The 23272-nt window shown below is 40.7% G+C and overlaps 1 protein-coding gene across 3 annotated transcripts in view; it reads right to left on the reverse strand.

Annotated features, from left to right (window-relative positions):
* LOC117528281 (NFATC2-interacting protein-like) overlaps window positions 1-20112 on the reverse strand; it is a 36382-nt gene extending 16270 nt beyond the window's left edge. For 2 of the 3 annotated variants that reach the window (XM_034190896.1, XM_034190895.1), the window contains exons 1-6: window positions 20061-20108; window positions 12409-12486; window positions 9302-9362; window positions 8820-8934; window positions 1356-1439; window positions 762-981 (exon numbers count right to left, since the gene is read on the reverse strand). In XM_034190896.1, the coding sequence (XP_034046787.1) occupies window positions 762-981; window positions 1356-1439; window positions 8820-8934; window positions 9302-9362; window positions 12409-12486; window positions 20061-20072 (570 nt within the window). In that variant the 5' untranslated portion in view covers window positions 20073-20108. Of the gene's footprint in view, window positions 1-761; window positions 982-1355; window positions 1440-8819; window positions 8935-9301; window positions 9363-12408; window positions 12487-20060 lie in introns of all 3 variants that reach the window. The other variant, XM_034190897.1, reaches the window with a different exon arrangement.
* Window positions 20113-23272: the final 3160 nt, after the last annotated feature.

The following is a 23272-nucleotide window of genomic DNA, read 5'->3' on the forward strand; positions in this document are numbered from 1 at the left end:
AAAAGAAAGAAAATGGTTCATACAAGTTGTTTTTGTGATGCTCCACTGTGCAGCAACTCATCTGGCAAGGATATGGTGCTTGCGATCAAGAGATCATACTAAGGATTACCACACAAAGAACCAAAAAGATTACAACTTACAAACTGAAATTGTCACACGGACGAAATCGCGCACCTCGAGAGGTTGCAATATTTTGATATGCAAATCCACTGGATAATTAGTCTTCAGCATGTTTAGCTGCTATATAACATTAGAGAACTACAAGTGAACTACTTAACATCAACAAAAAACTTTTGTACTAATAATCAATAATAAAAAAACTTTTGTACCAATAATATATCACATATACACACACACACACACACACAACATGAATAGGACACTAGCTTGACAACACACAAAATCATGATCATTAATATTAGTGATGATGTAGCATTTCATTGCATTAGCTGTGCTATAAATAATAGTTTTATAATGCTACTGTGAATGTCAATTTTATTCTCAACTGACATGTTAATGCTAATGTTGAGGAGGGTTATGCCTTATGCTAGCTCCCTCAAGTGAGAAAGTGTGTGCAGCAAACACCATGTAAGCATGCTAGTATGCTAGCAGCAACAGAATTTTGCCCTGGTTGTTTTGTATGCTGTTAGCTCAAACTGAAATAGTGTTAGTATAATAGCATCACACTTTATATTTTCTTAGCTTTCTTATACTTTTCATAAATAAATGTTTAATTCCTACACATGCTGCTGTTCACGTACAGAAAGAACCGGGACTTTGTGGATCTCCATTCGACAGCGAACCTTAAGGGGGATCTCCCGGACTGATAAGGTACCGGAGGAACTGAGGATGTTCACATCACCTTTCCTAGGGTCCTCATCCTCTGATGGCTCAGACCAATGGCCTCTGAGGTTCCTCCCCTGTGTCTCAGGAGAAGGACTAAGAAGGGAGGTCAAGGCCTGGAGCTTCCTGTCCACCTCACTGATTGAGACAAAGGAGTACTTTAAACACATTTCTGTGAACGTCAACCTTTCCACAGTTAGGGTGATATTTATTTGGACATTAAACGGTTAGAACATTATCTGTAAATACATATACTGAATATCAGTTCACAGAATGACGACTAAGGAGCCTTACACCCAAATCAGATCAACCGTGTAGGAAAAACATTTCAAGGGATCAAAAGTAATCAGACAGGTCTGCTATTAAGATGCAGACACCCCCCGCCACTACCACCACCACTAACTGGCTTAAATTAGACAAATCTGACTATCTGGTTCTGAGGAGCTGGATGTCTGAAACCTGGAAGTTTTTTGTGGATCTGAAAATGTGTATATGTTGAACTGCAGACGCACTTTATCTTCTTTTTGGCCTTTCTGGACAGTTTCTTCATGGGACTTTCTGCCAGCGGCGGTGGAGACAAAGAGCATCCAGTGACCCTGAAACACAACTAGGAGAAATCACAGACCGTAGACCCTCGCCCACCCCACATCAGATCAACACATTCAAAGACAAAACTCTCAAAGGTTTATTAAAGTTACATTAACTTCTGACAACACAAATCTATTTTTCTTAACACTTTTCTTCAATTCAATTCAATTTATTTTCATTTATATTGCGCCAAATCACAACAGGGTTGCCTCAAGACGCTTCACACAAGTAAGGTCTAACCTAACTAACCACCAGAGCAACAGTGGTAAAGAAAAACTCCATCTGAGGAAGAAACCTCAAGCAGACCTCTTGTCTTGAGGGGTGCTTGAGGGGTGACCCTCTGCTTGGGCCATGCTACAGACATAAATTACAGAACAATTCACAGAAACAAGTCACAAAACGAATAAACGATTTTTCTCATAATATTACTTCATTAATAAAACATTTGCTTAATTTTTTGTCCTAAAATTCAAACTGTTGTCAATTTGAGTAAATGTTATCCTGTTAAAAGTTTTATTACAATATTTAAACTATTAAAAGTAATTGTTAAAGAATATCTCATTTCTTAAATTACAATATTACAATTATAAATATTTCAAATGATGCTTTTACTCTTATATAGCAAACAGTCAGTATATTGTGACTTTTTCCAAATAAAAGTACAATTTTAAATCATTTTTATCCTAGCAGGTATAAAAATGTTTTTCATAGTAACAGAATTTTGTTTTCAGTATATTTTCTTAAACTTATCCCAGGTTTCCTAAAACAATGTGAAGTTACTTTATTTACTGTAAACAACATTTTTTAAAAAACATGAACTAACCCATTTTGGCCCCAGGAGCAAATGGAAACTAATTTGGCCTTTTTAAACAGGCATGTCTTTTTTTTTTTTTACAGACATTTGATTTGATTTATTTCAGTCAGAATACTCCTGCAATAACAGAAAATAAATGAATGAATAGATAAAATTAAACAAAAAATACATAAAATACTGGAAAAAATAAAATATGTAGCTGACGGAAAAAGGCCACGACTGACGCAATCTAGCTTTTAAATGCCCTAACCCACTTATACCGTGTCAATATTAAAAACAAAACATTACCATCACACTTCAAACAGTACACTGGTACTAGTACTCTTCAATTTCTTTTACCATTTTGAATACTTTAGTGAACATGTAACTACTTAAGACAGATTTTTTTGTACATTCTTTTAAAATTATTTATATTGATGCTCTGTTTGAGCTCCAGCTCCAAACTGCTCCACAGGTTGATATGCACATCCTTCTCTTACTAGCTTGACTTCTATTCTTTTTGAAGTTGAATTCTCCTCAAATTATAGCCACTTCTCTCCCCATAAATATATTGTGTATATTTTTCAGAATTAAATTGTTTCTGGCTTTGTACATGATTGGTGATGTTTTAAATTCCACCAAATCCATAAACTTCAAGACATTTGATTTTAGAAATAGTGAGTTGGTATGTCCTCTGTATCCCACTTTATTTATTATCTGTATTGCTTCTTTCTGTAGTATGCATAGTGGCTGCAGGGTGCTTCTGTAGTTGTTTCCCCATTCTTCCACACAGTAAGACAGATATGATAAAAATAATGAACAGCAGTAGAATATGTGTAAAGCTTTATAGTCCAGTATGCGTTTTGTCTTCCCCAGAAATGCAGTACATTTTGCCAGTTTTGATCAGACACTTTGGTGTCAGGAGCTAACTCCTGTAATATTATGTAGTAACTATATTTCTTGTATATGTTGTTTACTACCCTGATTGCGTAAATGTCACTTATATGCTGTCCATATTCGTGAGCCACTTAGGTGGAGGCTCTACCTCTTTTTTTTTTTTCTTTTTTTTTTTTTATGTTTAGATATTTAGATGTACCTTAGTATACAAATAATGAATGAGTTCAATGGTACAAATATTTCATGAGATGAAAGCTGCTCCAAATCTGTCATACAAACTTCTGTTATTGAAGTATATTACTGATATTTTATGCTCCGATTTAACCACGCTATTAAACTGATCTTCTGCGCGATAATTACAGCTGTTCATCACATTACTAAGGCCCCATTCACACATAACACGAAAGACGCAGAAACCGGAAGGAAATCCGCAAACCAAACACGAAATGGGGAATCACAAACCATTGTGCGCGTGCACGAACACAGTGCAAGCAGCCTAGAATGTGTTGCACCACATTGTGCCGATGTGGAGAAAAATAAAATAAAAACCAGCTGTATAATTAGTGAATATCACTGGGCTGATATTGGACACAATACAGAACCCTGTGGTTAAATAAAAAATAAATGCCACTCACAGGATTCGAACCTGCAATTTACAAAAGCTCTGATTACTAGACAGAAACTTTAATACTGTGCTACAATCACTGCCTTATAACAGGAGCATTAAATAGCTCAAAAGAACAAGGAGATGAATGTTTTTTTTTTTTAAAAAGGGAAATGCACCGTAATAACTGACAAAAAGGCATTTGTTATGGCATATTTTTGGTGATACGTGAGTGAAAGTGGCGTATTTGTGGCGCTGTTGGCTTGTCATATAGTCATAGTCCTGCGGAGCGCGTGTCCTGTGTCGGGCAGAACATGCGTGACATTCAGATCACCGGCTGCGTGATCTGACGGACCATTTCACATGCAGCAGCCTGCCAACGTGCGCTGTGTGCGGCCGCTGCAGCCTGGCTGTGTGCACTCAGATGTGGCTGTCTGGCCCCCATATGATCAAGTCTGTAAATACATATCATCAGCATGTCATGCAAGTGTGCTCTCCCCCCGCACGCTACGTGTGTGTGTGTGGAGGTGGGGGGCATGACACACGCGCAGGTGCAATACACATGCAAGCCACATGCATGTTGCTTTTTGCAATGCCACACTTGTGGGGGCACTTAGACAAATTTCACATTCAGCTCGAAAGTGATGGTCTGCTCACTATTTTTGTGGTAACAGTGCGAACGGCCACATTTTCTAAGTGTCAAGCGAGCGGTGTTGGATGTTCGTGTGTGTCACCTGGAATATGGCCGACACCTGCAGCGAGAGGGATCGAATGGGCTCTCGGAGGGCACACTCTGTCTTTCTGCCGCTGGTGTTCGCAAATAGTAGCAACACGTGTACGATGTGTCGGAGGCAACTCTGATTTTTCACGAACGGCATGCAATTCCTCTTTTGTGCGCTAGTCGGCCTCAATTGTGTTATGTGTGAAGGGGCCCTAAGTAAATTGTTTTCTGGACCAATGTTATTTTCTATCTCCTGTTCTTTATGCTCCATGTACATAAAGGTATGCAGCACCTTTTTTTTTTCCCCAAAGTCAACTATCCATGATGTTTGTTGTTGTTCCTGAGCTCCAAATGAAGATGATTGAATCCTATCAGTTTTTGTCATAATTGTGTGTTCTGTTCACAGGTTTTGTTCATTAACTTGCTTTTTTTCCTTCAGTTGTATTTGTCCAGGTCATTGATGTCAAGGATGACTATCATCCTGGCATCTTCTGATGTCCCATTGAGTTTAGTTTCAAGTGTCTTGAATCTTCCCTTGTTTCCTAAGCAGTCGAGCCTTTTTTGCAATGTCAGCATTTTTTTTTTTTTTTTTGTCAGATGCTCATTCAGATATACATCGGAGTCCCTCAGCTTTCTTCCTTGTTTTAATAATTCACGGTTACACTTTGTATTTGCAAATCAGATTATAATGGCAGGTTTGTCTGTCTTGCTTCTTCGTGCTAGAGAGCCACAGGCTTCAATGCTGTTCTCGTCTCCCTCAATCCCCAGGGTGGACTGAAAGGTGCAATTAGCACAAGCAAGTCTTTCACTGCTGAATTTATCTTTGGAATTTTCATCCACTGGAGAAAATTTATTTTATAATATCAGAACACTGTAGAACTCAATATTTGAAAATTCTGCTTATTTAAGTAATAATTCAACTCAGATTTTGGGGAAAAAAAGAGCATTTCAGTGTCCTAACAAGAAATAAATTTGTCCCCAGCAGTAAAAGGGTTAAGGGTAATCACCAGCAACCTCTTTAAGGCTCACAGGGTTTGGAATTGTCATCCACTTCAAATTGTGAATCGCTGCTGCCGTTCCACGACGTATGTGAATCAGCGGGAGTGGGAATAAGTATGTAAAACAGCAACATAGTAGAGAGCAAGGTCGCTGCCAGCACTTTTTTTCTTCTTTTTCAGGCCTCCTGCACACTCCGGTGATATTTTGACCTCCTGTTCCTTTTAGTCCAGCCCCCTTTCGGGTGGACTGAATGAAAGTCATCACCTGTTGCTTCACTGATTCTGCGTACTCCACACTCTGCTCCTCTCCATTTCTCCTCGCCACTGCTCAGGCACATGCCCGGGGTTCGGTCTCCAGACCGGTTACCATAATGTTGTTTACACGAGTGTACTGTTCTAGATCAGCGACTCGGTTTTAAGTCAGTTCAGCTCAGTTCACCCACTGAGTTAAAGCTATCCATTTTTATATAACGGTTGAGTGGATTCTTGTCATTTGATTGGTGCTTTGTATCTCACATGACATGGATTAATTCATCCCATTTGTGTTGCATTGCATTCAGAGTGCGGCTTGGTTCCATTTAGAGTGCAAATTTGGTTCCATACATTTGGTACCATTGCACTCTCACATGCACATGCGAGCGTACTCGTGCGTGTGCACCCACGCATGCTTGCACACGCACGCACACACACACACAAAAATCCAATCCACTGTGCTGCCTGGAGGTTTTTAGCAGGAAGAGAGAACAAAAGCTGGACTCATTTCTGATGTGATTTTTTTTTTGCTGCACTGAGGACGTACACAGTCTTATTTTTGTTGTTCACGCACGCACAAGCGCTGACCAGTGTGTGTGTGTGTGTGTGTGTGCGCGCGCGCGCGGGGGGGGGGACACGACTCTCCTGAGACATAATTTGAGCTAACTGACACTGCTAATTCTTGTAAGATATACTCACACACAAAACAAATCCACTGTGCTTGAGAAGAAATTACTCTGGAGGTAAACAGTGGGCAATTTGTCCTTGAGGCTAGATAAGCCTGGAGTGTTGTAGCTGAGCAGTGAAAAACACTTAACAGTTCCACTTGAACAGCCAAATCCCAATTATGAATTAAGAATATTCACTGGCCTCCGAAACCTTCAGCTTCAACTGCAAGGCACGCATCAGCTCCAAGGTGTCATCCAATTTGCGTCTGAGTTCAAGAGTCAATGCAGTCCGAGAATGCACTGCCTTGCCAACCTCGTTAATCATGATGGACAAGCAAGTGCCCGTGGTTCTTGATGCCACGGTCTTGCCAATTTTCCGGTAGATCAGGGCAGCACATAAGCCAAAAAGTACAAGCCCTGCTGCCATGAGACCAAAAATGAATAAATCCTCAACGTCCTCAACGGAGAAAGGCACCAAACATGCAACACGCCAAGACCCCCAGGAGTCGAGGACATAGCCCGCAGGATACGTTCCATCTGGGCAGGTAGGATCCCCCGGTCCTGACGTTCTTGTAGAAAAAATGGTGTCAATAGCGTTCAGAGACCAGCTGATCAACTCCATGGTTAATCCAGTAGTAGTCCAATAGATCCAGAATCCAATATAGTTTTGAGGAATTCACAGTCTGGTGAAGTAGGGACTTGAAGGTTAAAGGCAGAGAGATAAGGGAGAGTGGAGGAGATGCGACCGCCCTCGTCGGAGTCTCAAAATGAAAAACTGAAATTGCAATACCTTGAAAACTGCTGGTCTGAGAAAGACGAAATTTGAAATTCTGGCTTTTCTGGCCAAGAAGTACCTATATACTAAATTTCATACAAATCAGAGGAGGTGAGGTTTAAAAATGCAATTTTTTGGGGTGATTTTCCTTTTGAAGCGTCCAGCCCCTCTCCAGGAGTTGGATACCAGAGCCCAAGCTGTGCGTGGAGGTGAGCCCGACTATCTCTAGTCGGTGTCTCTCAACCTCCCGCACAAGCTCAGGCTCCTTCCCCCCCAGCGAGGTGACATTCCACGTCCCAACAGCCAGGGGCTGTAAGCATGGACCGGGCCACCCGCCCTCGACCGCCACTCAATCCTCTCTGCACCCGACCCCCATGGCCCCCTCTGTAGGTGGTGAACCCACAGGAAGGCGGGCCCACGTCGCTCTTTTGGGCTGAGCCCGGCCGGGCCCCATGGGCTAAGGCCCGACCGGAAAAAGGTGCTTTGCCCTCTTCAGGTCGGTGGAGTGTCCTTGCCTCAAGTGGAGGAGTTTAAGTATCTCGGGGTCTTGTTCACGAGTGAGGGACGGATGGAGCGTGAGATCGATAGACGGATCGGTGCAGCATCTGCAGTGATGCGGTCGCTGTATGGGACCGTCGTGGTGAAGAGAGAGCTGAGTAGGGGGGCAAAGCTCTCGATTTACTGATTGATCTACATTCCGATCCTCACCTATGGTCATGAGATTTGGCTCATGACCAAAAGAACGAGATCGCGAGTACAAGCGGCCGAGATGAGTTTCCTCCGCAGGGCGGCTGGGCGCTCCCTTAGAGATAGGGTGAGGAGCTCGGTCACTCGGGAGGAGCTCGGAGTCGAGCGCTGCTCCTCCACGTCGAAAGGAGTCAGTTGAGGTGGCTCAGGCATCTTTTTCGGATGCCCCCTGGATGCCTCGCTGGAGAGGTGTTCCGGGCACGTCCCATTGGGAGGAGGCGGGGGAGGTGTGTGTGGATCGGGAGGTCTGGGCAGCTTTGCTGGAGCTGCTGCCCCCGCGACCCGACTCCGGAAAAAGTGGAAGAAAATGGATGGATGGATTTTCCTTTTCCATATTCTGCAGTCTCAGGGTTTTGACCTCCGCCACCAGCTCAAAGATATGTTTTTTGCTGTAGTCGAACCACAGAAAATTCCTCTGCCAGAAAGTCGAGTCTAAATCTAAGTTTAAGTTAAGTCGAATCTAAGTTTTTTTCGGTGGCATTGCGTCCCTGGTTGTAGCTGGGTGACTACTGTTGCATTAACAGCAGTTGGCCGCACCCAGCATGGGTAGCTCTGGCCTGGTGGTAGCTGGCTGCTGTGGGTGCCTTCCCTCCCAAACCTTTGGCGGTTCCACAGCACTACTTTTTGGCTTTTGGTCAGTTTTGCATTCACAAACCGTCCAAAAACGTTAATTGCTAAATCCAACCGCGAACCGTCATCCACACACTTTCACTCCAAGCACTCCCACTCAAGGCCTCCCAGATCACCAGCGGCCAGCAGCAGAGAGAAAATGATGCAGGCGACTGCTCAAAAGACAAAACTCCACCAGATATGTCCACACTGTGACAGCGCCTCAAGTTATGGAAACAGGAAGAGAGCGAAATGGTACAATGCTGCCCCTAGTGCTTAGAGTGAGGATTACATGATAGACACAAACTAAATGTCACCACTCACGTTTCTTTCTTCTTTTCGTGGTATTTTTCTGTTTCGTCTTCGTCAGAATCACTGATGGTGATGACTGGTGACCGAGACAAAGGCTGAAACCACAGAATGTCGTCTGTAACATCATCTGGACAAAAAAATAAATGAATTTAATCTTTTTTGACAGAGTTATGAATTTCTGAACATTCGTTCACTGTTACAGACAGGGATTTTTCCACTTTTCCAAGATTTTTCCAGACTTTGACCTATGACCTTGAAAAATTTAATCAGTTCTTGCCTATCAGGATATTACTCTTCAGTAAAAATTTCATAACAATATATGAGAAATTGTGGGCTGCAGGCTGCTCACAGACAGACAGACAGACAAACAAATAGGGGTAAAAACAAAACCTCCTCCAACTTCATTGCCAGAGGTAATAAACAGAGCTACAGTTTTACTGACTCATGGCTACAAGTGAACGCTGATCGCACTCGGAGTGCTCTTAAAGTTTTACCTGCATCTTCGTACTCTGCGAGGGCAGAATCCATCGGCTTCAGCTGCAGACACATGTTCACCTGAAAACAAACAAAAAGTGTCGCATTGACCTTTGACCCTGAAATAAACATCAGAAATTCAAACTTAAGGCCCTGTCACACAGCACTTAACGAAGGGCAACGAAGCCCAAACGAAACAAGAAATCTGGAATTTCATTGACTTTTGTTGGCATCGTTTAACATTCGCACAGCTTCGTTCCTGCAGCTGGCGCTTCCTCAGGATTTTAAACTGTTGAAAAATTTGAACAAATGTCGCTGAAAACCTCATTTCGTTTTGCTGTAGTTCTTGGTGTATTTTTTATCATTTGCTTAGTTTTTGTAATGTTAGCGTTTAGTTTGACTTCGTTCAACCAGCTGAATGTTTTCACACAGTACAAAAGCCGGTTTTTGAACCCTGCAGTGGAGGAGCTGCAGCTCCTCCGCGGTGGTGCTGGTGTTGAAGCTTTGTAGGTGGAATTCTTTCCCATTCTTGCTTGATGTACGACTTAATTTGTTCAACAGTCCAGGGTCTCCGTTGTCGTATTTTGCGCTTCATAATGCGCCACACACTTTTAATGGGCGACAGGTCTAGACTGCAGGCAGGCCAGTCTAGTACCCGCACTCTTTCACTATGAAGCCACGCTGTTGTAACACGTGCAGAATGTGGCTTGGCATTGTCTTGCTGAAATAAGCAGGGACGTCCCTGAAAAAGACGTTGCTTTGATGGCATGTGTTGCTCCAAAACCTGGATGTACCTTTCAGCATTGATGGTGTCATCACAGATGTGTAAGCTGCCCATGCCATGGGCACTAACACACCCCCATACCATCACAGATGCTGGCTTTTGAACATTGCGCTGGTAACAATCTGGATGGTCTCTCTCTCTCATATGAGGCATATGAATGTTGAACAAGCGCTCCAGTTTTTTTTTTTTTTAATAAATTGGAGCAAGACGGAGTGTCAGACAGTGAGGATTCTGATGATGAAGGAGATGATCCCTCTTTTTTTCTGGACAAGGAACCAGAGCAGGTGGTGGACCCACCAACATGTACACAGATCTCCACAGTGGGTCAGATCACGCGCTTCTGTTTGCAGGTGAGCTCCGTCGCAGTGCCACATCCTGGAGCGCAGAGATGCGGACACATACACTGCACCAGCAGTGGCTCCAGGTGTGTTTCGTTTAAAGCATGGAGATCAACGTTAGCTTCGGTTTAATTTTGTTCCTCTTTCGTCCCTTTTGCTCTCTTGATTCCTAGGCTATTCGGTGATGTGAAAAGTCAAAACCTTAATCGTTGACCTTTTCTCGACGAATTGTGACTGTGTTTTTTTTCCCACCCTTCATTCAGGAATCGTCATTGCTGTGTGACTGGTTTCAAAGTATACAGCATTTCAAAGACTTCCAAAAACGGAGAATTACATGAGTGCCTAAAAGCACCCAGTCTGATCTGTGTAAGCCTGATACCATCAGATCTTAGAAGCCAAGCAGTGTGGGGCCTGGTTAGTATGTGAATGGGAGACCTCTTCAGAACATTATGGATTGTGCGTTTCTTCAGGTAAAATTGGAGTTGTGTCAGGAACGGGATCTGGCGTAAAACTTGCCAAATACCGATGCGGATCTGGCTGAATCTGTTGTGGCGACCCCGAACAAAACGGGAGCAGCTGAATGGACAACAAAAACTTGAGTGCCTAAAACTTTTGAACAGCACTGGGTCATTCCATCTCAAGTCACCCAGAAGCTCCCAGGTCACTCCTCAGTTCTGTTCTGTCAGTTTGATATGTTATTCCTATTACAAAGTTATGGTGAAATGCCAAATATGTCTGTATCTTGCAAACATTTGAAGTTATAGCCTTTAGAATCTTTTGTGAATTTTTCACTTATCGTGAAAACTGTTTTCTACCAACTTTGCACGTTAATAATGAGCTCCCTATGTACCTCACAGCTTTGAAACTGCTCATGCCATCCTAACGTTTGGTGTAGACTTTGGAAATGTGGCAGTTTTGGTGCATCTAGTGTGATCTGCCTTCCACAAAGGCCTCAAAATGGTAGAAAACCCATGTCGTTCGTATCTTTGATTAGTTCAAAAATCAAAGAAATATACTAACTATAGCTACAGAGCTTTTTGTATGATGGTTTGTGATATAATGAAACATATTTACACATTTAAATGATACACCAGGTTGTTTTAACAAAATTTATAGTTGTTGAAAAAAATAATAATTTTGAAAAAGTGTCAAAATATGCCAATTTCCATCACCCCATGTGTCAATGTGGGCAGGTGACTATCATATTCATATTTTTTTTTTACCATATATTCTTACATATCTCAAGATGATATGCTGCAAATACAAACCAAATGTAAAATTTTGGGAGTTCTACCATTTTGAGGCCTTTCTGAAAGGCAGATCACACTAGATACACCAAAACTGCCAACATTTCCAAACTTTACGCCAAATGTTACCGTGGCATGAGCAATTTCAAAGCTGTGAGGCATATAGAGAGCTCATTACTAAATTTGCAAAGTTGGTGGTAAACACTGTTTTCAGGATATGTGAAAAATTCACAAACATTTCCAAAGGCTGTAACTTGAAGATAAAGACCTAATATTTGGCATTTCACCCTAACTTTGGAATGTGATTAACGTATAAAATTGACAGAATAAAGCTGAGGGGTGACCTGGGAATTTTTTTTCAAAACTGGGTGATTTCAGATGGAATGACCCCACTGGGCACAGTGAAAATTCTTGTAGATTCTGTAAATAGTTTTTATGGGCTTCACTATGAATGGAGCAGGTTACCCTTGCTAAAGATTGATTCTTACCCATCATGTCATATGTGACATTTAAAACAGGAAGTAGGTGTGGTTGTCAACCCCCCACCCCCAAATGTTAATGTTTGACATTTGACCTATTCTTTCCACAACTATAAACTTATAAAGTTATATAAAACACACACACAAGGATTATCGCTTTTTTAAAAAAGTAATTTTTTTTTTTTAATTTAACAGGCTTCTCATATAAAAACAGAACACCATGTGGCGTCATCTTAAAGCACTCATGCGCTGAAGCTTCATTTGGCAGCGACAGCTCACCTTGTTAGAGTAAATTGGCACAGGCGCGCCAGCTGACACGATGATGCGGCGCCGTTTCATTGCTGGAGTCACGGAATTCTGAGAATTACACACAACAAATAATGATCCTGACTGCCTAAACACACTTTGTGTGTGACAATCGGCTCAAATAAAAACTTGACTATTTTTAAAACAGAATAAAAATGCAAGTACTGTATTTAAATTTTATTCCAAAAAAAATAAATCCAAAATGAAACCCCTGAGACTAAAGAATTTTACATCAGGTGTGAATGTGACAAAGTACTTAATGTAGTGGTGTATCATTACGACACACTGTTTTAAAAAAGTCTCATAACTATCACTTATCTGAGAATTATGGAAATATCTCTTAAACCAACATGACAAACAGAACATTGTGTGATAATGAGCAATATATATAAATCTCACACACACACATATATACATAATGTTAAATTACTCTGTTTTGCCTCCGTGTGGAGAAGAGATACCGTGCTACAGTGTACGTGCGCTCAATGACATGCTCGTCAATATTTAAGTGTTCCACCTGGTAAACAAAAGGGTTCTAGTGGTGATAGAAATGCAATCCAAGCCAGACTAAAGGCCCCCCGACACTTGCATGACTTTAATCCGCGCACTTGCACGCACTCTGGTGTGCACGACAGTAAACTCGTATCAAACTTGTTGTAAACTGTACACAGCTTTGTGCAAGTGCACAAAGAAAATTTTGAAATGTTCAAAATCTCCATCATGCATTAATGACGTGAACTTCAGGTGAACATCTGCAAACAAGTCAAAAACAGCGTGAGTGCGAGTGACTGTGTCAGCGCACACATCAGAGAGCAGCTCATCTGAACGATTATAATGAAGTCTTACATCTATCATAAACATGATAGCTGCGCACACAAGAAGGGATGAACATGCAACTGTTTTGCCAAGCTATTACAATATAAACAGGACAAATAATTACCTTTTTAAATGGCTCCAAATACGTTCTCCACCTTATTAATTGCGTGCATGTGAAAAGCAGCAGCTGGAGCACTCCTCTGTGATTCCGGAAGCGATTACAGCCATTTTTAACAGCCAACTCGGACAGAAAATGATTAATCCCCTACAAAATAATTATTTTATATGCGCAGCATCCAGCGCACAACACGTGGCAGCCAGTGGAACAAAGCATGGCATGCAGCTGGGAAGACATTGGGTGGGATTGTCACGACGATGGCACCATCCACGCACTTGCACACCTGCATGCAAGTGTGCGGATCAAAGTTGTGCAAGTGTCAGGGCACCATAACTGTTTCGATCCACACCACACTGTGCAGTACCGACCGCAACTGCTTGGTGGAAACGGGACTGTCAGCATACGCTGGCTAAAGTGTCATGGAGTGACACGGCCCAAAGTTTTGAAAATGGGAGCAAACGCTATGTCCATCCAATATTCATGTGTTTCTAACCTTTAAAGCATTATTTATGAACTATGCATAACATCAAATGGCATGAAATGTCTCATTTAGTGACAAATATTTTTGGACATGAAGACAGAAATCATCTAACTGGGAATTGTGAGCAATTTTATTTTGCATTTATTTACATCGGTACACCCATTTCTACCACCAAAATAGTTCATCCACATGAATAAAGATGTATTTTCAATAAAGATATGAAGAATTTTCAAAAACTGAACTCATACCAAACCATGCGTTCTAAACCAATGTGTGAACTGAACTGTGACTTCGGTGTACTGGGACACCCCTCATTGCTGCTAGAGCACAAGCCAGGGCCTGATCAAACCTGGCTGTGTTAGAGTCCCTTTATTCAGAGAGTATTGACATGAAGAGCAGGGAGGGGGAAAAAAAACAACAACAAAAAAACAGTGACGTGACATTGTTGTGTATGTGGATGCACAAATAGACACAACAAGGATTCAAGATGTACAGATTCCCTTCAGATCTGAACAGAAGAAAAATTTGGGAAAATTAAGTCAGCCGAACCATATATAACGGATTTTGTTTAACAGATTTTCACTCACATCAGACAAAATGTCCTGTACGATTGCAATATATTTCCATTAAAAACCCCTCACATGTAACCAGACAGATCAGTCTGCCAGAGCTCTGTTTGTTTTATCCATCCATCCATCCATTTTCTTCCGCTTTATCCGGAGTTGGGTCGCGGGGGCAGCAGCTCAAGCAAAGCCGCCCAGACCTCCCGATCCACACACACCTCCCCCAGCTCCTCCGGGGGAACCCCAAGGCGTTCCCAAGCCAGCCGAGAGACATAGTCCCTCCAGCGTGTCCTGGGTCTTCCCCGGGGCCTCCTCCCAATGGGACGTGCCCGGAACACCTCTCCAGCGAGGCGTCCAGGGGGCATCCGGAAAAGATGCCCGAGCCACCTCAACTGACTCCTTTCGATGTGGAGGAGCAGCGGCTCGGTTCAGCTACAATTTGCCAGAAGGTGTATCTAAGATGCAAGCCTAGATATGATATTTTGGTGAAACAATTAGGCTAAGTACTTTTATTTTCTACGGACTTTTATAGCCTTATTTTTATAGACTTAAAGAGAAAAGACAGCACTCACTCCCTCTGTCTGTCTGTGTCTCCTTCTCAATTTCAATGGAGCTTTATTGACATGGGAAACATATGTTTACACTGTCAAAGCAAGTGTTAAGAGTAAAAATTAAGTCCTCTCTCTCCCTCTGTCTCTCTCTCTCTCGCTCGCTCGCTCTTCCTGCTGAGCAAACTTTGATGCCTTTCAACTGTAAAATAAACCGCAAATTTTTAAATGGGACGCTCACACAACAAACTCTGGATTAATACTGAAGGAATTTAATGGAGATTTTTTTTTCCCTTTCAGGGCACAGAATCTCTGTTCGGCTATCCTCCTGAGCTGCACTCTGAGCTGGCTTTTCATAGCATTTCACAGCCTCGGGACGCCGAAGCTGCTAACTTTTCAGTACACATTTTCAGCAACAATGCAGTTTACTTTTCAGAAAATACATGCTCGACGAACAGACAATTTGAAGCCAAGAGCCGGGCAGAAATTTGTGGCTACCCGGCTTAGAAGACTGTGGAAGAGAGCTCTCTCAAACAGCTCGACTTCAGAAACCTCCCCCCTCCCCTCCTCATGCTCGGCAGCAAACAAAGCAGAAAGCAAACAACAGCAGCAGTCGAGAGGTTTCACAGTGGCTCCTCTCCAGTATCAGAAACGTTGCAGGTTGTATCAGTATTTTCCGGGACTTGAATTAATTCGGTATCGGAAGCCGATCCTGATACTGGATTGGATCAGTCGCATCCTTAGTCTGGACATGCACATTAAGAGACAATTTCTCTATGTTGTTTACGCACCCTACAGCAGGTCTGTAAACAACCATTTCTGCAGAGTAAAGTGACTAACTGGGACTCCTGTCTTGTTGCGAGAAAGAAACGAGAATCGTCCTCAGTTCCATTGCTCCAAACGCTGCGCCGCTCTCTGCTGAATATAGAGTCCCGTCAGAATTAATAATTTTAAAATGACGTCGTTTAAATCAAATGACACCTCTTTTCAAACACTGTAATACAAACAATAAACTGCAATCGATCAAAATGTTTTTTCCTCCCAAAACGAGACATCCTGTGCTGATGTGCAGCTGCACAAGACTGTACGGCTGCAGACCTGCAGACTCCAGCAGCCAGCTGAGTTCAGCTCAGATGTATGGAGAGACATTCATGCCATTAATGTCTGAAAGGAAATGCTTTTGACAAGAACTACAGATTTTGTTTATTTATTTCCAGCGATCAAGGATCCACCATGTAGAGTTTATTTATGCCCAGAGATCAAGGATCCAGTGACCAATTTCATATTTATTTAAGACTCAATAAAATGTTGACATAGAAAACCTATAAAGCCTATTTGTAGTACAAGTATAAGGGAGTCGATAAGGAATCAGGTCGATAGATAAAATCTTATCAATACCCATCCCTTGCGGATGCCGATTACAAATGGATCAGAAAAGTCCACAAATTTACAACACGGAGTCGGAAAAAGAGGAAACTGTACAGCTTACCTTTGATTTGGAGGTGATGATTGTAGCAAGAAAAGCTTGTTGAGGGACAGTTTAGTCCAGAATAAAGCATAATCCAGCAATGGAGAACTTCAAAACTGTCATGCACGCTGTTTTAATGTTACAGAGCTGCAGAAGCGTAAATCAAGCTTTAAATTAAATAAATCATCATAAATTGTAAATTTATGTAAATATGGTAGCTTAAATATTTATTTTGATATATTTTGATAGTACCTGTACCTGGAAGTGTCGCTGTATGTGGTTAAACGTAAAAAAAAAAAAAAGAGCTGAATGTTCTGAGTAGTGTGCCTAGAAAGAGAGAGTGGCATCAGCTCAGAATATGGAGCCATTTTGGGCCTAACTGCACTGAACTACTGAATGAACTTTTAATGTTTCCAACATTTTTTTAAAACCATTTACATAAATCTAATCATAAATTTACAATTTATGATGATTTATATAATTAATTTAAAGCCTGATTTATGCAGCTGCAGCTCTGTGACTCTGTGTTATGCGATGAGGGGTGTGACAGTTTTAAAGTTCTCAGTCTCAGGATTATGCTTTATTATGGACTAATATGACCCTCAACAATCTTTTCTTTCTACAATCATCACCTCCAAATAAAAGGTAAGGTGCAAATTTTCCTCTTTTATCGGCTTTGTGCTGTAAATGTGCGGACTTTTCTTTTTAATCAATGTGCACTGTAAAAAATATTAAAATATGATGGCAGACGAACGATTGAAAGCTGCAAAGTGTCACAGCCAGCTGTGATTTGACACTTTGCTCCGAGTCTGAGCATGGTGTGAAAAAAATAAATGGTCAGACTTTTAATCACGGAAATGACTCCAGTCCCACATGAGACACATTCAATGGAAATACACTGCGATCGGACAGGACATTTTAACCGATGTGAGCGAAAAATCTGCTGTACAAAATCTGTTATATACAGTATTTATTACATAGTAAACAATACAAAAACTTTGGGACTTTTTTTTTGTCCGGTGACTGCGAATATCTGGTTTATATGATGATGTTTAGGTGAGTTTTACTGTACATGGGACTGACAATAAATTTATCTTGCAAAGCTTTGACGATGAAGTCGCTTCCATCCCACACAGTTGACCTTATTTTCCCAAATTTTTCTTCTGTTCAGAGCTGAAGGAAATCTGTACATCTTGAAGCCCTTGCTGTGTCTATTTGTGCCTCCAAATGCACAATTTTCAGCGTACAAATAAATAAAATAGCTGGATTTACATGCAGATAGATTAACAGCAAACGCTATTATGAACCCAAGATGGCACCAGGAGTCACGTGATTGATTTTTTTTTCGACTCGTCATGTCGCCACTCTCTGTCTAGGCACACTAATAGTGGAGCAGATAAGTGAAACAATCCTTCATTTGGTGATACAAGCATCAGATTTGGCATGAATGTTTTTCATAAATCAGTGTTTGAGAAAAAAGTGCAGGCCACTTGAAAAGCCAATATGGTGGCCAGGTAGAGGTCAATGAAGAATTACACAGGGGTCAAAATTTTAAAATGCTCCAATCATATTGAAGGCTATACCACATTATGTATCTGATCACAAAGATTCCAAAAAGGTATAGTTTGGACTATCTATGACTGAATGTTATGGAGTTATGGGGTAAAAACAGCAAGAATGGTGGCAAAGGTCAGTTTCAGTTTGTACAGGAGTCAAAAGTTAAACTTGCTCCAATTTTGGTAAAAGGTGGTGCAAATTATTGGTTGAGCTAATAGGATTAATAAATGGAATATTTTTGACTGTGTTGTATGCTTGGTCTGCAAAGTACATCTCAAACAATGTCGACGTCCATTGGATTCTATGGCATGTGACATATGTTACCCTCTAATGTGACATGTTGCAAACTATTCCTTTTGAAACCCTATTAACCAATAATTTGCATCACATTTTACAAAGATTGGAGCAACTTTAACTTTTGACCCCTGTACAAACTGAAATTGATCTTTCTCACCATTCTTGCTGTTTTTACTCTATAACATTCATAGATAATCCAAACTATATCTTTTTGGAATATTTATGCTCAGACAAATCATGTGTTATACTTTTCAATATAATTGGAGCATTTTTAAATTTTGACCCTTGTGTAATTCTTCTTTGACCCCTACCTGGCCGCCATATTGGCTTTTCAAGTGGCCTGCACTTTTTTCTCAAACACTAATTTATGAAGAACATTCATGCCAAATCTGATGCTTGTATAACCAAGTGAACAATTATAGCCAAAAATCAAACGTATCTGCTCCACTATAAGGGACTCTACGTGGGGTCACCTGAGTGAGAGGGTGTTGAAAAACCTGAGACCCTTGATGATCTCAGGTAGAGGTGGGCAATAACGGGAATTTTGGTATTAATCCAATACCAAGTAAATACAGGCCCAGTATCGCCGATATCGATACAGAAAATTTTTCATATTTAAGCTTCATAGATCCAAAGAATCCAAAAGACCTAGGATAGAATTTCGCCAAACATTGTACGTGACAACAAAATACTTTATTATCACAATCAACATTTTTGTTTAAAAAATATCACTCAACACAACTTAAAACAAAATCTCCTGAGGTAGAGGGCTGACAAACCACAATACAAGGGCGTGCTGCTCCGTGCTGTGTGACACAGCGCAGCGCTGCTGACTTTGATGAATCTGCATGCACAGCAGTCAGTGCGTGTGGGAGAAGAAAAAAGCTTGAGTATCGATCTTTTCACACGAGGATCGTTCAATATCAATACCAGCGTTGGTATCGATATTAGGATCGATCCGCCCACCTCTAATCTCAGGAACGTCACTGATGATGTGTTCCACACTGCATCTGTGGAAGTATCTTTCATTATACATGTTTCAGCTTCTTAAGTACAGTTATTTGATAGTGTTCCTTTAAATTTGAGATAAACTAGTTTCATATGATTTTAAACCAATGTCTTATTCTGAAGTATTGAGCTATCAGTTATTTGTTGATATTCAGTTTAGCATGAAAAAAAAAGGTTTACAATGTAGAAACATCCACCACAATGTTAGAACACCTAACACCAGCTTCGCTTCATTTCTATAAAATCCAAAAATATTGAGTTTCTAAACAACCTCTTTTTCTGCCTGCTACCAGCGCTTGTCAAGTTATCGTTTTTGGCGCAATTCAGCAGCAGGTTTTGCTGTTTGGTAGCGACATTTATTTCTATTTGCGTGAAATCAGCGTGACTGCAATTGCATTTTATTTCTGGAGCCCGACGATCGACCAAGAAATGAGGAAAAGATCACAGCACTGACGTCATCACGTCCGCTCAGCTGAAATGCGTATAATGATTGAAAATCCCAAAATTTTCATTACATTCTGCGATCATTTTATCGCCGTTAGTGACTAGCGGACAACGGTGGAAGGTTTGTTTTGAAACGCGTCAGACAAAACAGTTGACGTAAGATCCCATTGTGTAGCCAAGTTAGCGACTTAAGTCGGTTCTCTGGGGCGTCGCGTTTTAATGTTCCAAATTTTCATGTAGCGCGTCGACATAAAATAATGTCACACCGAATTGCTTACAACAACTATGATCGAATAAAGAAGTTTAGGATAAGAAAACTACTCACCAGTTCAGCCATAACCGTTTATCTCCGCGTAACTACGCTGCTGCGTTCAAGGACTGTAAGATAGATGAGATAGTCCGGTGTTGCCTTAAAGTACAGTGGGACATACTCTCCTTCTGTATTAACGGACTGTGGGATATATCTTTAAAGCAACATGGTCGTGTCCATAACTCTCATTCCACTAGCAAGACCTGTCAGTGGTGTATGCTTGCATGTAAAAATAAAAAAATATTAATGACAATAATAATGATCTTTATTTTATTGAGGGTTTACAGTTAAGAGTAGAATGTAGATTGACAACAACCAGTTTAAGTAACACTAATCTTAAACCTAGCCCTCATTTTGTGGAGGCTATATACAATATGAAATGGATGATTACATATTAAAATTGAACATGCAATTTACAATAAGATATGCACAATATACCTACAGTATTAATATAAATGTATAAAAACATGGTAGTTGCAGTATATAAGATTAAACATTTTATTCTAAAACTGACATAGGTAGACATATAAAACTGATAGGTTTTTGTTGTAAAATCTTCGAGTCTTAGCTGTTCTAATATTGACAGGAAGATAACTGCATAATACAGCAGTATATGGTGAAGCTTCTCGTGTCAGAGTATTAAAAGACACTGTAGCCCTATTCTTAGCCCTTTCTTACAGGATGTATGATATTTAAATAATTTTTTACACCAGTGTAATCCTTAGGGATATAGTAAGTCCTCTTAAATATTTTGTGATGCAGAATGCAGACTAGATCTAGAAGTGTGACACATTTTCGCTTTGACACCTTGCCACGCTCTTTTCATTGCATGATGAAATCGATTAGTGTACTGTAAAGAAGACATCTTCTGCTTCAAAAAAAAAAAAAAGAAAAAATCATCAAAATCGGACAAATTTGCCAGGAGTTATGACATCTTGAATGCAGTATGTTTGTTTATACAAGTAGTTCCAAGTTTTGCCACCAGTCTTGCTGTGCAAATAGTGAAATGGGAGTTATGGACACGGCCGCCGTGCGAATAGCCGTTTCCTAGATTCATACAGAAACTTAGCGGTTTTTGGAGTGTTTTCCACCATGTTGGATTTTGATAGCTGTCACCTCTGCTTCCCAACATCCCTCTGCAACTTGTTAGCCCCACTCATGCTAATAGTCAGTTGTGTGTCCTTTTTTCTGAAAAAACAGCCTGCAGTCATTTGTTGTAATTATCAACAAGTCTTAGACATGACTCCTGAGGAATCCCAGCCCATTCTTCTTTTGTCGTGAGCTTGAGAGATTCACCAAAGAAGAATGGGCTGGGATTCCTCAGGAGTCATGTCTAAGACTTGTTGATAATTACAACAAATGACTGCAGACTGTTATTCAGCAAAAAGAACACACTTCTTCAGCTCAGCCTACAAACTTAACAGAATTCAAGTCAGGGCTTTGTGCAGGCCAGTCATTATGATGCTCTGGGGGTAGTTCCTCACCAGGAGTGACGTATGTTTTGGGTCGTTGCCGTGTTGGAAGGCAAAGCTACGACTCAGACCCTGTTTTGCTGCTTGAAGTTTTCTTTCAAAATTTTCACATATCCTTCTTTGTTCATGATTCCTTCCATCTGAGATTTTCCGTTCCAGATGCACTGAAGCATCTCCATAGCATAATAGTCCTACCGCCGTGTTTCACTGTGGGGGCGGTGTTCTTGGTTTATATGCCTCTTCCTTCTTTTTCCAAACATAAGCAACATCTCTGTAAACAAAGAGCTCTTGTTTTGTCTCATCTGACCAAAGGGCACATTTCCAGTATGTTTCTTCAGGTTGTCCTTAGCATACTTTTAATCTTTTTTTTTCTTGGTCCGCAACCTCAGTCCATTCTCCATCCAGGGCTCTTAGTGCAACAGATAACTGAAACAATCCTTCAAATGGTGATACAAGGGCCAAATTCGGCACAAATGCTCCTTGAACATTACTCTTGAAAAACCTGACTGGCTACTTGAATTTTCAAAAGGCAGCCACGGTAGGGGTCAATTTCAGAATTACACAGGGGTCAAATTTAAAAATGCTCCGGTCATACTGAAAACTGTATCTCACTGTCTGATCATATTGATTCCAAAAAGGTATAGTTTGACTATCTATGACTGAATGTTCTGGTGTTATGGGGTAAAAACAGCAAAAATGGTGACAAAGGTCAATTTCACTTTGTACAGGGGTCAAAAGTTAAAGTTGCTCCAATTTTGGTAAACAGTGATACAAGTTATTGGTTGTGCTAATAGGATTAATAAATGGAATAGCTCTGTGTTGAATGCTTAGTCTCCAAAGTAAAAGGTCAAGCAATGTCTATGTCCATTGGATTCTATGACATGTGACATGTTACCCCGTATTTGTGATTAACTAAGCATGACAGATGGTGCAAACTATTCCTTTTTAAAATGCTATTAACTCAACCAATAATTTGCAGTAATTCCTGATTGCATTGATTCCTGATGTTGTCTTGCCAGTAGTCTTCCACCTCAAAGAAATTTAAGTCTAAACAGTGTGTCATGCTTTTTAAAAATTGTACATTTCATGTAGATCAAATTTTCTTTGATGTATTTTCCCAACCCTTGCCTCTGCATGTTGTTTAGGTAATCTTTGTCCATCACATTGATTTCCTTTTCTCTGTTTGTTTTTTTCCTTCCATGATCTGTATGCTACAACCCCTGGCAAAAATTATGGAATCACCAGCCTCGGAGGATGTTCATTCAGTTGTTTAATTTTGTAGAAAAAAGCAGATCACAGACATGACACAAAACTAAAGTCATTTCAAATGACAACTTTCTGGCTTTAAGAAACACTATAAGAAATCAAGGAAAAAGATTGTGGCAGTCAGTAATGGTTACTTTTTTAGACCAAGCAGAGGAAAAAAATATGGAATCACTCAATTCTGAGGAAAGAATTATGAAATCACCCTGTAAATTTTCATCCCCCAAACTAACACCTGCATCAAATCAGATCTACTCGTTGACACTGACCCTATGCCATGACATTGACCCTGTGTGTCTTTTTACAAGGAATGTTTTCGCAGTTTTTGCTCTATGGCAAGATGCATTATCATCTTGAAACATCCCCAAACATCCTTTCAATTGTCCAAAATATCAACGTAAACTTGTGCATTTATTGATGATGTAATGACAGCCATCTCCCCAGTGCCTTTACCTGACATGCAGCCCCATATCATCAATGACTGTGGAAATT

This window comes from Thalassophryne amazonica, chromosome 16, assembly GCF_902500255.1.
Source record: "Thalassophryne amazonica chromosome 16, fThaAma1.1, whole genome shotgun sequence".
In the NCBI taxonomy this organism is placed as follows: domain Eukaryota; kingdom Metazoa; phylum Chordata; class Actinopteri; order Batrachoidiformes; family Batrachoididae; genus Thalassophryne; species Thalassophryne amazonica.